At 44.5% G+C, this 15001-nt stretch overlaps 1 protein-coding gene and 1 long non-coding RNA gene across 10 annotated transcripts in view; one reads left to right on the top strand and one right to left on the bottom strand.

Moving 5' to 3' along the window:
• The window catches only part of TRMT11 (tRNA methyltransferase 11 homolog), a 63767-nt gene extending 59724 nt beyond the window's left edge, over positions 1 to 4043 (bottom strand). For all 5 annotated transcript variants that reach the window (XR_012158046.1, XM_073337235.1, XM_073337236.1 and 2 more), the window contains exon 1: positions 3931 to 4043. Coding sequence is in view for 4 of the 5 variants with exons in the window: in XM_073337235.1 (XP_073193336.1) it covers positions 3931 to 4041 (111 nt within the window). In the remaining variant the exon portion in view is untranslated. The remainder of the gene's footprint in view (positions 1 to 3930) is intronic.
• An 80-nt stretch (positions 4044 to 4123) lies between these two features.
• Positions 4124 to 9579, top strand: LOC140908997 (uncharacterized). 5 transcript variants are annotated; one of them, XR_012158042.1, is made up of 4 exons: positions 4124 to 4628; positions 7294 to 7422; positions 8622 to 8727; positions 9272 to 9579. It is a non-coding gene; the product is annotated as an uncharacterized lncRNA (long non-coding RNA). The 5 variants fall into 5 exon arrangements; XR_012158045.1 differs by having other exon boundaries at positions 7273 to 7422; XR_012158044.1 differs by having other exon boundaries at positions 4124 to 4696; positions 8625 to 8727.
• Positions 9580 to 15001: the final 5422 nt, after the last annotated feature.

Here is a 15001-nt window from a genome sequence, read left to right as displayed (position 1 = left end):
TATTAAGAGTTTTCCAAAAGCGAGTTACTCGCCAGCTTGCACAAGGTGAATAAAATGCATTAGTTGTTTCAGTATGATCACAGTAGTCCTGGGACCCCATGGGTGCATGAGTAGATACTACATATGGGTTGGTGACATTTCCTGACAATGTTAAAAAGGAGAGTTTAGAGTTACAGTAAAAGGTTTGTTATCTGGCATGTTGGGGGAATGGGGGGGTTCCAGTAAGTCAAAAATTCCAGTTAACTAAGAGGGAGGGAGTTTGGGTGCGGGAGGAGGCTCAGGGCTGGGGCATGGGAGGGGGCGTGGGGCAGGCATTTGGGGTGCCGGATCTGGGTGGTGCTCACCTCGGGTGGCTCCCCACAAGCAGACATGTCCCTGCTGCTCCTAGGCAGAAGCGCGGCCAGCAGCTCTATGCGCTGTCTCTGCCTACAGGCAGAGCCAGTGATCAGGGTGGGGCGGGGGCAGCGCATGGAGCCTCCGTGGCCATTCCTCCACCTAGGAGCAGCAGGGACATGTTGCCGCTTGCGGGGAGCTGCCCGAGGTGAACGCTGCCTTGATCTAGAACTTCAAAACCCTTCCCATGCCCCAAACCCCTGCCCCGAGACCCCTCCTACACCCAAACTCCCTCCCAGAGCCTGCGCCCCACAACCCCTCCCAAAATGCCAGTTTCTAGAGCTTTCCAGTTGGAAAAGTGCTGGATAACAGCTTTTACTGTATTTGTTTCCAATAGCATCCACAGCGTGCTAGCTGCTTTCCAAACATAATTCCAAACTTCAAAGCGGCCTTAACCACCTCTGAAAATCCTACCTGGTACAGAAGTTTGAAGAGAAGACAAGACAAGACACACTGTGCCCTGAAACAGCCAATGAAGATATATTCAGTAGAGCTAAAAAATACATTCATGTATGTTTTTTTTGCTCCTCACTCTTTTTATATGCATCTATGGGTGTGTCTACACAGGGCTAAAAGACCAGCGGCATGGCCGCAACTGGCCTGGGTCAGCTGACTTGGGCTTGTGGGGCTAGAAATCGCTCTGTAGATGTCCATGCTCAGGCTGGAGCCCAAGCTCTGGGACCTTCCACCCTCCAGCCAGAGTCTGAATTTCTACACAGTGATTTTTTAGCCCCAGAATCTGAGCCCCACAAGCCTGAGTCAGCTGACTCAGGCCAGCAACAGATTTTTTATTCCTGTGGAGATACACCCTATGAGACAGTGGGTTTGCTCTGTTTTTGTTGCTTTGCCTAGTTAGTGTGCCTAAAATTTGACTATATAAATCTTATCCCTTTGCCTGTCAATAATACCACCACCAACACAGAATTCAAATCTACCATTCACTGAGCTCCCCCACCCTCTCTCACACAGTCTCTCAGCCCAAGACTGTAGCAAGGACACATGGCTTTACATGAGGAAAAAAGGAGATCGAGCTACAGTCCTCCATTAAAACAACACAGGAACTAAAGCAAAACCTCAGAAACTCAAACCTGCTAACACAGACAAAAAATTGCAACACTGTAGCAAAAATAGCCAGGAAAAACCTTCTTAAATTATTTGTTTTAAGCTTCCAATTTGAACACCTCCTTGAGACATAGCCAGGTACACTAGTTAACCCAACATGCACAAGTGGAGATGCCTTCAAACTTTATCAACTACAGAGATATTTGCAATGGCAATAACATTACCAAACTGTCCTTTAGCATCTTTAATAAAAATACAGACATTGACAAAAAACAATACAACCCATAATTAAACGAGATTCCTCATGGATTCTAAGAAATGATCTAACCCAGGGGTGGGAAAACTATGGCCTGTGGGCCAGATCTGGCCCCTCAGGGCTTTGGACCCAGCCTGCGGGATTACCACCCTTGTGGCTCTCCGGGTAGCGGCCGGCACCACGTCTCTGCGGCTCCTGGGGGAGGGAGGGTGGGTAGAGCTCTCTGCGCTGCCTTTACCTGAGGGTACCTCCCCCAAAGATCTCACTGGCCAGGCTCTGCTGCGCACCCCGGAGCCACTCCAGGTAAGCGACGCTGGGCCGGAGCCTGCACCCCAAACACCTCCTGCACCCCAATCCCGTACCCTGAGCCCCCTGCTGCACCCTGCACCCCAACCCCATGCCACACTCCGCACTCCCTCCTGCACCCCAAACCCCTGCCAAGCCACCTGCTACACCTCACAACCCTCCTGCACCCCAACCCCCTGCCCTGAGCCCCCCGCACCTCTCCATGCGCCACTGCCCTGAGCTCCCTCCCGCACTGTGCGCCCCTCCTGTACCCCAACCCCCCTCCCTGATCCCCTTCCTGCACACTGCACCCCCTCACACACCCCGCACTCCCTCCCACACCCCAACCCTCTGCCCCAGCCTGATATTCATGGCCCTGCATGCAATTTCCCCACTCCGATATGGCCCTCAGGCCAAAAAGTTTGCCCACCCCGATCTAACCAGAACTCTACCCTATGGACACTTGTTAACAAACATGTAAAAAAGCAAGTAAGAACTTTTGACTCAACTGGGCAGCCTGGACTGAAGTGTAAATGCATATAAAAAGCTATCCATATTTCAGGCCCACCAAATGCCTGGGAAAAATGAATATACAAACTGAACTCTTCATTCCAGCAAGGGGAATAAATAAGGGATGTAACCTTAACTCAGACGTTTTCAATAGCTATATCAATGACCTACCAACTCTAATGAAATAATCCTGAAACACAGGACTTCCATTAAACAACTAAGTAGTAATTTTTAAAAAAGCTATCTGGATGTCATACTATCAACTATGCAAAATGGTCCCTAAAGAAACATACACCAGACAGAAACATATTGCAATGCATAGGATATTTGCTGACCAGCATGTGAAAACAAAACTCATAATTTCTGAAGAAGACTCAAAACAAACTAAAGTTTTACTATAGAGACACAGAAATTGAGTATATACTAAATTATACAAACTTGGGCCTCAAATTCCACTTTAGAGAGTTGCAGATTAGCCACAAAAAATTTACAAGAAACTCTGCTGACCTTCTATGCCTGAAAGAAGGCACCAGATAACTAAAACCCACCAAGCAAACACCTGATAAAACTATTCAGCAGGATAATTCAATCCAATTTACTATATTTACTCAGCTTTTGCAACCAGTTATGTCTCTGGAGACAAGACCCCAACAGAAACGGTACATCTGTAATTCTGTAAATACTCCATGTTTGTTAGAACGTAAGAACAGTCATGCTGGGTCAGACCAATGGTCCATCTAGCCCAGTATCCATCCCCTGTCATCCTGTCCCAGCATCTGGCAGTCAGAGGCTTAGGGACGCTCAGAGCATGGGGATGTTATGTCCCAGACTATCTTGACTAATAGCCATTGCTGGATCTACCCCATTCCCTGCTGCAGGGTTCACATTTAATGACTGCAGGGCAGAGCTGGGGCGATTCCCTCCGCTAACCCACATACAGAAAAAACAAGCACGCTTGTGGGCCCATCTCAGCCAATGGGGCTCGGGTGACCAGAGAGCAAGTGTGAAAAATTGGGACGGGGGTGAGGGGGTAATAGGAGCCTGTATAAGAAAAAGACCCCCCCCAAATCGGGACTGTCCCTATAAAATCGGGACGTCTGGTCACCCTACATGGGGCACACGCAAGCCAGCTCGATGCCCGGCTGGGAGGGACGACACAGTCCCCAAAGAGAGTCACAGCAAAACCTCCCTCCCGCGACAGGGAGGAAGGAGCCTGCCCCACGAGCGGGGCAGGGGCCGCTGGCAAGAGAGGGAGCGGGCTGGGGGTGGGCTGAGGTTTGCACGCCCCCCTCCGCTCGCACACACCGATGGCGCTGCAGGGCCGAGCTACCCCCCCCCCCCCCAACTCCTGCCCCGCAGGGGGCACGTGCCCAGCAGGGGCTGCCCCGCCCCCTGCGCCCCGCCCCCTGCGCCCCGGCTCTCACCGGCAGCCGGAACTCCAGGTTCTCCTGCGCCAGCAGCAGCAGGTAGCGCGGCAGCAACCCGCGCGCCATGGCCCCGCCGGAGCCCATCAACTGCTTCGCCCAAGGGCGCATGCGCCGCCGCTGGGGGAGGGGGCGGGGCCCGGGGGGGGCTCGGGTGGGCGGGGCTCGGGCAGGCCGCCGCGCCTCGGGGCGGGGCCGGGCCGGGCAGGGCGAGCGGGGCTCCCCGCTGGGGCCTGTTACGGGCTCTCGTCTGCGGCCGCCGGCCGGCCGGCGTCCGTACAGCGGGCGCAGGGGAAGAGCCGGCAGCGCCACAACGGAAATCTGACGGGAAGCGGGGGAGCCCGAGCCCCGGCCCGTGACGCGGCTCCTTTAAGCCAACGGGGGGGCCGCTATTAACCCGGGAGCCACCCGTCAGCTGAGGCTGCTGGGGCGAGGGGAGGCGCCGCGGAGCGGGTCTGTAACGAGGGGGCCTGTTTGCACCTCAGCGCAGCCCCGTTGCGGGGAAATCCCTGACCGGGGGAGCTCCCAGGGGTGGGGCTGTGAGTCCAGTGCCCCGGGCAGGAGGAAGCCTGTGGAAAAGACTCTCCAGAGAGGCCTGGGGCTGATGGGGGTCTGACACAGCTCCCTGGCTGGCTGGCTCGGGTGAAACTGGAAACCTCGGGAAGGAAGGGTTTGGGCCTGAAGGGCCAAAGGAGGTGGTAAGGACTCAGTTGAACCCAAGGAAGAGACATGTTACTCGTGCAGGGCCGCACTGTGCCAAGCCATGGTATGGGACCTTGCCACGCGGTTGCTGCAGGACAGCGTTGGAAAAGGAGCTTCAGAATAGAGATTTCAGAGTAGCAGCCGTGTTAGTCTGTATCCACAAAAAGAAAAGGAGGACTTGTGGTACCTTAGAGACTAACAGATTTGAGCAGAAGCTTTCATGAGCTACAACTCACTTCATCGGATGTGAGATTGTTATTGTATTGTGGTAGCATCTAGGAGCCTTAGTCATAGACCAGGACTCCAGTGTGCTAGGCACTGGACAAACCGAACAAGAAGATGGGCCATGCCCTAGGGAGCCTACAGTCTAAGACAAATTACGAAGCTAAGCTGCCTCTTTTATTCCTGGTTGGATGTCCAAGTAGATCCTAAAGATCCAATTGCACTTTTCAAAAAGATATGGGTTATGCCTAGTGCCCTGTCCAACAGCCTTCTCTCCCCATCTCAGGGAAGCAGGTTGTAATGTCCAAAATTATGTTTGAGCTCTTGCTGTTAAGCTCGTCTCTGTAGTTGTTTCACTACCACTATATATTGTTTTGTAAAATACTCTGTAATATATTGAATATGGAAGATGCTTTATACCTATATATTGTTCTCCACTCCAGTTCTGACCTGCCAAGGAAAAAAAGGTCTGGGAATCAATTAGAAGCAAGATTGTTTTGGCAGCTTCTGTGGTCTATAGGTAGTACTCTTGCAGTGTAGGAGACCTGACTTCCATTTCTGGTCCCAATTTCACATCCAGTAAAGTAATGTCTATCTCTCTTAAGCCCTGTGTACTCTAGGGAATTGTTACAAAAACTTCCCACCCATTTACCTAGCTTTCTCATTCTGGCCGCTGTTTTCAGCACTAGGTGGAAGGGACTGTCTTTAAATGCTTTGGGCAGCACTACTCACTTCAATGGTGTGACATACAAATGTTACAAAATAATACTACCTTAGAGGTTGGAAATGCTCTTGAGGGCAAGAGGCTTTCCCCTCTGAAGGGCAGGAGAACCTCATGTTGCTCACCATTGACCACTCGAGCTGACTAAGGAGTGACACAATCTAGATTCTATCTAGAAAGCATCAACTAGTTTCTGAAGGGAGTTGCATCCGTTTTTCCACACCAAAGATGACAGTAGCTGTTGCATAGAGTTGTGAGGGTGGGAAGTGAATGGAGATGGAAAAAATGGAGAGATACTCAGGATTGTGACAGACATGAAGACCCAGTGGACAAAAAAGGCAGACTTTCTTGAAGATTTGTTCTCCTTTGTTTTGGGTTCCCCCTTCCAACATCTAGGTGTGATTACTGCATTTCCTTGCATCAGATGAAGTGAGCTGTAGCTCACGAAAGCTTATGCTCCAATAAATTTGTTAGTCTCTAAGGTGCCACAAGTACTTCTTTTCTTTTTGTGAATACAGACTAACACGGCTGCTACTCCTGTAATTCCTTACTGGCTGGTGTCTCTGTTTTGCTGACTGAAAGGTTTAGCTTATCCAGATTTCACTAAGCCTTTTATTAGCACTAGACCAGCTCAACACTTAACTCATGTTTTCCAGCTTTTTGTTGTTGTCATATGATAGCTTTCCTTGTAGATCTTAAGATCTTGCTCATGACTTATAAGCACTCCATGGACTGCATTCTTTATATATATTTGTGTTCAGAGGTTGGAAAGAGTTGCTGCTGGCTGATGCATTACACTAGAACTTCTGTGGTTATCTCATTGGTTTCTGCAGAATTTAAACTTTCACTTTCAAAATGTCTAGTCCTTGTAATCTCAAAGAAAATATTCCAAATTTGAACTGAGGCAGTACTATCTGTCTGAGTCTTCAGACAGAACAGCTTTGAGAGATGTCAGCTATCGCCCTTTGTCTTGATATCTTAAAGCTGAAACCTAATTTTGACACATTTTTTTATCAATGTTGTTAACTGTTTCACTGCTAATGATTTCAGCAGAAACATCCAGCTAGTCTGGGGTTGTTGACAAAAGTTTGGGATTATAGGAAGAGATTAGTGGAAGGTCACCACTTTTATTTTTCCAATCTGACCCATTTGAGCCTTTTTAGCCATTTAGTCTCTGTCTTGGCATCTTGTAAGTAGGAGTTATCTGTTCCATTGTTTAAAATTAACCTCTTTGAAGAGATGATTTTCTCTTCACATGCTTTCTCATCTGTGGAGTGTGTTGCCTTCTGTTGTCAGGAACTCTGAACACTTCACTGTATTCCAATCATATGGTTTTCTAAACAGGAGTTAAGAGAGTTAACAATCAATCAGTCTTGTTTGGGGAGGGGGGGAGGATTTAAAATTTTAAACACCTCATGTAAATAGCACTGGATAAGCTTTTATATTTCTATTGTATTTTAAAATATGAACCAACTGCATGCACATGTGAACACAGATACACGTGTTGTTAGTATTATCTCATAAAATTTTGTTTTCACATTTTCACTGTACTCGCCAAACAAAAGCACAAGCTGAGTCTCTGTAATGAATGTGCTACTCAATTCTGCTTGTGACTGCACATCTAATAGCTATGGTTTATACAGAATGTTTGATCTTGAAAGAATACAAACAATTTTAGATTGTATATTATATTTCAGATATAAACCATTTCCCCACAGTGCTATTGAAAAGTAGCTGTTTTGAGGATGGAATATGACAGCCATATTAGACCAACAACATTGCATAATTGATTTTAGGAGGGGAAATGAAGAACAATCCCTCATTTCAGCCTTTGGGGCGAATTTTAGGTAAGCAGTATGTAATTACCCAAATTGGAATTTGACCAGTACACTGGAGTTAACACCCCTTCTCCTGCAGCAAGTGTCATGGGATCTTATAATGATCACGAGTTTGAATGGGGGTGGGAGAAATCCTCAAAACACTTCTGATGAACAATCATTGAACTCATGCTGTTGTTTTTCTGAAATATATTTCATAACCATTGTGTTATGCATAATTCCAAAAACATTTATAGTAAAAACATTTTAGTGAAGTCATTCTTTTTGCACCCAGAAATACTTCATTATGAGCATAAATTCAATATAATTGATATTGAAGTTTACACATTACAATGCACTGGAGCAATTTGGGAATGCCATTCTTACTTATTATTAATGGAGTGTTTCTGTATCGGAGTTTGCTAGAAGCCGCACTGCAATCCGTTCGTGGACAAATTGCCATGAAATTTTAACTTTTAAGTTATAGGAGAACATACAATACATCCTCCCATGCATTGTTATCAAACTGATCGGGTTTGTTACTGTAATTTAAAAACAGTAATTAATCCATCCACCCCAACCCCATCTGGGGGGGAAACACCTACAGCTTTTCTCTTGTATTATATGGACCTAGTATGTTAATTTTAACAGCCGAAGTATAAGGCTGGTATAAAGAAAAGACTAATCCATCTCTATAATTGGTACAACTACACATTATCTTTCTGTATATCAAATAATTATAGCTGCACAAGAGCTGGTTCCATGTATCTTTTTTCTTTTAAATGAAATCTAGGACAGCCCATGTATATCATTTCCCACATGCAACACTTTTGACTGCAGTGCTGCAATGCACATTTTCCTTAGCAGGCATCCGTGACTTTGCTGTACAGCAAAAGCATATTAAGGGAGTGCCATCTACTCTAGTCTTACTTGCTTCAGTGTTAGCTGAAGTGCATAGCTGTAGATATCAAAATTTGTTGGGATTCCGTTTCCTTTTCAGCCTGTGTGACCACTGAAACCCCTCTTAATACACTGTGCATCAGTGTATGGCATATCACAGATGAGGGAATAATGTTTTCTATAAAGAGTAACTAACATCAGCTCTGGGAATCTTCAAAGCATGGTTCGTGTGTCCACCTTAAGTGTATAAGTAGAAGAGAAAATCCCCACCCCTTAGCACTTATTGGTGGGCTGTTGCTTGATGACTGGTTTGTTTTGTTGTCTGTCAGCAGGCAGCTCCACTGAACCGGTCAACAAATATCGGAACAGATTATTTGGGTATGGTCTGTGCTACAAAGGGTGAGCGCTTTATAAAAGGTGTAATTGCATGAAAAAGTAAGTAAATATTATACTGCATTTTTATTTCACAAAGGCTATACTGTATTGATCCCAAGCCTGCTGGGATATATGGTATTTCTGTCTGGAAACTGAAGGAAATGTATGTCCTGTAACAGACTTAAAGTTTAATATGTTTAATTTATTGACCTACATTATTTCAGTGACTTCAGTTATTTAATTAGGTTTCTTCTATGTTCTTGATTGTTGTTGAGTTAGGTGCAGGTATAATGACATGCCCAGATTTTTGCTGTATTCTTTGGCCTAAGCCTCCAGCCCTAACTCAGGCAAAACTCCCATAAAAGTCCCATCGGACTTTTGCCCAAGTAAGGACCATTATTCTCAGTTCATGCAGTTGTACAATTGAAAGAAGTGAAGGTAGGGGGGCTTTGTGTGCTACATCTGCTACAAGATATGAATGGGTTTATAAGAAGATGAAAAGACCCAGAAACTATTATTTCATTTTTTTATTGTATTTTATATAAGTACTTAAGGACCTTTAGATAAGAGCTGTATGAATGTAAAGTGCTATTTTCCTCCACAGCTGTGAGTGCATACAGGAAGCTGCTATTCCAGCAGTGCATTGCTTTGACTCCTGCTTGGATGCCACAAAACATTCTTGAGAGATGGAGGAAAACAAAGGGCAGAGTGCTGGAGCCACCAGAACCCAACTCACTGCTGTAGGTGACCTGAGGAGAAGCTGGCAGAGCTGGGCAGAAGATCACATTGATTATCAGAGACAAAATCCATTCAGCAATGATAGCAAGCCTGTGCATCCCCAGAGAGGAGATCCCATCTATGGAAGACCGCCTGAAGGGTCTAAAACAGAGCAAAGAGGGAAAGATGCCCACACACATGTGGGAAAGGAAGTGGAAGAGCTATGCTTGATCATGAGAAATATTGGTGAGACAGGAGAAGATGGAAATGTAAGAGTGACATTCCGACAGCTGTTTGAAACATATGTGACTATTTCCAATAAAGTAGTGGGGATCCTGCTGAGAGCAAGAAAATATGGGCTGGTTCAGTTTGAAGGTGAAATGCTTTGGCAAGGAAAAGATGACAATGTCATCATCACCTTACTTGAATAATACTGATGAATGTTTCCATTTAGGAAAATAAACCATCTAAGTGTCAGCTTGATAAAGGTTTATACAGCACAGGGGTGGAATGGAAAACCAATGAAGATGATGAAAAATATTTTCATGGAGTCCTAGAAGTTGGAGATAGAAATGATGTAATGGGTCAACTAATCTATCCCTGTGCCCTTTTCCTCCACAGCCTGGACTTGTTTACTTCTAAATGTCTCAAGCAAGAGGGCTTCTCTTACAGCTCTGCATAACTGAAGTTAAAATTACTACCCGTCTGCACTGGGTCTTGTAGCAGTGAGTTTAGAAATAAGCAGAGTAAAACCCATCTCAGAATGTGGTATCTTGCTAATGAACCACAGTTAAATGCTTGGAGATGAATTAATAAACTTCAGTTTCATTTAAAAAAAAAAAAAGCTGTACCTATGGTACAACTTTAATTATTTTCACATATTGAAATTGTAATAAAATACATGCAAATTAGCCTTAACTTCACAAGGTACTTGAAAAATTCAAAACCTACCACCTTAATGAAATGCTTCTTACTTAAATATTCTGCAAGTCCAGCAAGAGCATTTGGTGATTTCACAAGTTGTGTGTTCCACTTTATGTATTTTTTGGAAGCCAAATTTTTTTGATGTGTAGAAAAATGTCTTTGCTATCTTTCCCACTATCCTTTTCAGTGTCTCTATGCGTCATTTATTTTAAATTTTTGTGTGGGTCTCTGTTCTCCTCGAACTTACTTCTTTCCCAAGAGGTTTACATGGCACTCGCTTCTATGCCCTTTCCAGGAAACCTAGAAGTGCCCTTGTAAAGGGGATTCTATCTAGCCCACCTCACAGGGAAGGCTGCCACATAACATAGGGCCTTGGAGGGCAGAAAACGTAAACTAGGCTAATGCTCATGGCACTGAATAAAGAGGATGATTCCCTTGAAACAAAATATAGCAATATTGTGCAACTTTTGGAAGGAAGAGCCCTGGGGGAGAGGAGGTGACAGACAGAGTGCCAAATAGCTAATTATGCAACACATAATCATATACCTCATTTGGCAGATGCTGAAAGACAGTGATTTAAACTCTATGCATGTTCGGAATTCTTCAAAAAAGGGAGAAAGAATGGTCTTGTGGTTAAAGAATGGGAACTAATAGATATGGATTCTACTTTTGGTTCTGCTATGGAGTTCCTGGACTTTTTTACACTAGAAAAATTAGAATCTGTAATTCAAATCAATGCATCAATACCACTGGAACCTGTAATATACTCAGGAGCCCTGTTTACACTACACTTTCCATCAATGCATTTGCATCCTTTGGGAATAACATTCCATTTTTGACACTGTAGATTCAACTCCTTGTGTGATATTGACCAAGTGTCTTAATGGGTCTGCTGCCTCAGCTTCTCCATCTGTTAAATGAAGACTATTCCCCTGCTTCAGAGGGATGTAGAGGATTAATTGAGTGCTCTGATAGACTCTGAAGAAACTTGATAAGTCCAAACCGTTATCATGCTATTAGAGAGTCAAAAAATATCAAAGCCTGTGAAAATTTTTAAAGGAATGAAAATTTGTCAGAAAGCTTTCAAAATGGAAGTTTTGAAACAAAACTTCATTTCAGTTTGAGTTGATGCAAAGTTTGGTTTTCAATTTTCATTCCCCCTACCCTCTTCTCTCCTTTTACTACTGGAAGAGGAGAGAGGAAAAGAAAATTGAAAATTTTCAGTTGAAGCAATTTCTTGTTTTGATGAAAATCAAAATACAGAAAGCTTGAACATTTTCATATTTAAACAGCCATTGATCAAAACTTGTGCTTCTCATTAGCTGTAATAGTGCATGTGTATTGTATGAAGATGGACACATAGTAGAATCAAGTTTCTTAAAATACATTTACAGCTAGCATGCTTAGTTTTAAATGCCATAATCCCATTGATTTCTCATTAAAGTAGTGGATCATTCCTATGAGGAAGTGTTTTTTTCGGTAGGGATAGCCCTGATGGGTGACCTGTGGTACAGATCAGCATTGTTGGGGAAAAGCAAGGAACAGCCTGCCTCTATTAGAAGTGGTACCCCAGTGCTCCAGCCCCATTGGGATAGCATATAGAGGCCAGTTAAGCCCCAATGAAATGAGTCAGGAAAGGCTAGTCTTGTGGAGATAAAGCACAATTGGCTGGTCCTATCATACATACATAGGTTACTAGACAAAACTTAGTGAGAAGGTCATCAGGGATTCTAAGTGCAATAAGACATTTCCTGTTCACAAGTTATGCACACAAGTCCTTTAAAGACTAGTTGAAATCCTTCTGAGTGATAGCGGTGGATAGCTAAGCATGTAAGAATCACCATACTGGATCAGACCATAGCTCTGAGTTCACTAGCCTGCAGGGGTGTGCGCAAGGGTGGGCAAGCCCCCCCAGTCAACTGAGGCACAGAACTCAGAGGCCAGGCCAGGGAGAGTAAGCTCCTGGGCTGGAGCTGACAACTCCAGCCTGGGGGCACAGAAAGTGCCCTGCCAGAAGTGGACACATTTTTATTCCCATACATGCTCCTGCTAGCTTGCTTTCAGCAATGGTTAATATCTTAAAAGACGCTTGAAAAAATGGATGCAGACCTGGTGTCTAATCCCAGCTCTGATATTCACTAGCTGTATGTATGATGCAGACCAAATACTTAATATTTCTTGCCTTAAGTACCCCAGCATAGCATGGGGTAACTCACCTTTGAAAAGCACTACATAATGGTACAGAATTCATTATGATCAGCTCAACTGATTACAACCACCACTACCACTCATAAGAGAGCATGTGGAATACATTATAGTTTACCAGGAAAATTTTTACAATTTATTTTTATTGGGTTGGGTTCTGTTTTTTGATATTTGAAATTGCCACACATTCGGTAGCAAATCTTGGTTTTGATCATTTAAAATTCCTACTTTCGCTCTGTCAAATCACTTTCTTTTCTTCCTTCAAATCCCTCCTAAAAGATTCACTTTTTCTGGTTTCCCCACAAGTAGTGAATAACTTAACATAACCTACCAAAAGAAAAACAAACATTCCTTCATTTGTCTTCCAGTTGTGACCTGTCTACTCTGTGGCTATTCAGCTGAGAGTGTAAGTTCTTTGGGACAGGCTTTATCTTGTGAAGCTTTGAGCACAGTGCCAGCAGTTTAATAAAGGTCATCATGCAACAGCTGAACATGTGAGATGTTTTTCTTATGCAGCACCTTTTGTTAACACCAGTTTAAAATAATGTGGACAAAGTGTTGATCTATAATTAGCATGCTAGGCAGACACCTCAAAATAACTTGAAGGATCATAGTCAACAAATTACATTAGTGGAAGTTTTTGTACTTCTGATGCTAAACAGCCCTGTCACTGAGATGTGTAAGAAAATATTTTCTTTTTACTTGGTACTATCAAATGCACAGTGTTTAAACCATATTACTGTTTAGTTGCTGGTACTTACTTTAGCATTAATCTCAAGATCTGCTCTCCGTGCGGGGAAAAGGAAAATGTACATTGCAGCCTAAGGGTATGCCTAGACTGGAACCGGAATCTGTAAATTCCATCTTGAGAGGAGACAGCCATTCTAGCTATGATCAAATTAACAGGCTAAAGCATATAGCCACAGTGGGATGAGGGGCTACTCCACCAACTATGATCCCAACAGAGACCCTAAGTGGGTACTCAGGCAGCTATCCCATCCCCCTCCCATTATACCTCCACTCTTTTTAGCACACTAGTTCAGTCAGAGTAGCATCAGTATGTCACCTCCATAGGCGCTGACTACATGGGTGCTCTAGGGCTGCTAAGCTGCCAGCCCCACCCAACACCACCTCCTCCTCCGCCTACCTCCCAGTGCTTGCTGCTGCCAAACAGCTGTAGGGGAGAAGTGGGAACATGGTGTGTGTTCAGGGGAGGAGGTGGGTCAGAGATTTGGGGAAGGGGGGCAGGGCTCTAGCACCCAGCTGTGCCAGCAGTCACCTCGAGCTGGAATTTACACCTTCCAGCTCTAGTGTAAAATATGCTCAGACACAGGCCCTGCAAGTTGTTGTTGCTGAATTGCTAGCAGAGCTTTTGATTTTCCTGAGTTTGTGGCCCGAAGGGCGGTTTTATTCCTTTTAGGACCAGGGCTAGGAAACCCCTTCACATCCTAGGCCCGTGCAGGCATTAGTGGAACAATTAACATGAGGAAAGCTGCTTCAGCCTCCAGGCTCCCACAGGGGTCCATGAAGGAACAGTGGCTAAGGCAGGGGAGACCACTTTCTAGTTTTCTTTAGAGCATCCCCAGGAGCTGAGGGAGCTAGAGTAGTGTTCATTTCTTAGGGCACAGGAGGAAGCCTTTATTTCAGTACTATTAAAGAGGGTGGGAGAAGAGAAGGAACAAGCCTGGCCCCTGTTTTACTGAAAATAAAACCCTTATAAATAGCCACAGTGAGCAGGAAGCTTTAAGAAATCAGGAGACTAAAGAGTTCTACCAAAGCTTTTTTTTAAATCTTAAATAAAAAAGTTACTAACACCGACAGTGCCCCTTTCAAGAAGCAAACTTACTACTCCCAACAGGTCCACCAAGAACTTTGTCAGCCTCCAAAGGAAACAAAGTGAAAATCTACACTGAGAAATACTTCTCCATGTCTACACTGGCAAGCTTACAGCAGCCCAGCTGTAGTGATACAGCTGTGCAACTCAAATCACTCACGTAACCACATTATGCCAAGAGGAGAGAGCTCTCCTGTTGACAGAAAACCAGCTCAATGATTGGCAGTAGCTATGTCGGCGGAAAATGCTGTCCCACCCACATAGCGCTGTACACACAAGTGCTTATGCTGGTAAACTTATGTTGCTCAGGGTGTGTTTTTTCACAGCCCCAAGCAATAAAAATTTTGCTGACATAAGTGCTAGTGTAAATATGGCCTAAGAAAAGCAATGTGAGGTTCTGTTTGTCTCAATTTCTGTAGCTCCATTTACAATTAAATGTAAAGTCAGCCCTGTAAACAATCTAATCTCAGAATCAAGTTGGCTTCTTTCAATCTTGCACATCACAAAAAGGTTTTTGCAGGCTAAATTAAGCCCTCATTACACCTTTACAACCCCATTGTGTCCAGTGACGTTTGCACACATGTAACTGGTTGGAATTTACAAAATTCCATTGATGCTCAAGATGTAATAAAATCTAACTCTTGATATAAGGTG

Source organism: Lepidochelys kempii, chromosome 3 (assembly GCF_965140265.1).
Source record: "Lepidochelys kempii isolate rLepKem1 chromosome 3, rLepKem1.hap2, whole genome shotgun sequence".
Classification (NCBI taxonomy): Eukaryota; Metazoa; Chordata; order Testudines; family Cheloniidae; genus Lepidochelys; species Lepidochelys kempii.
This window is presented reverse-complemented; position numbering and strand designations above follow the sequence as displayed.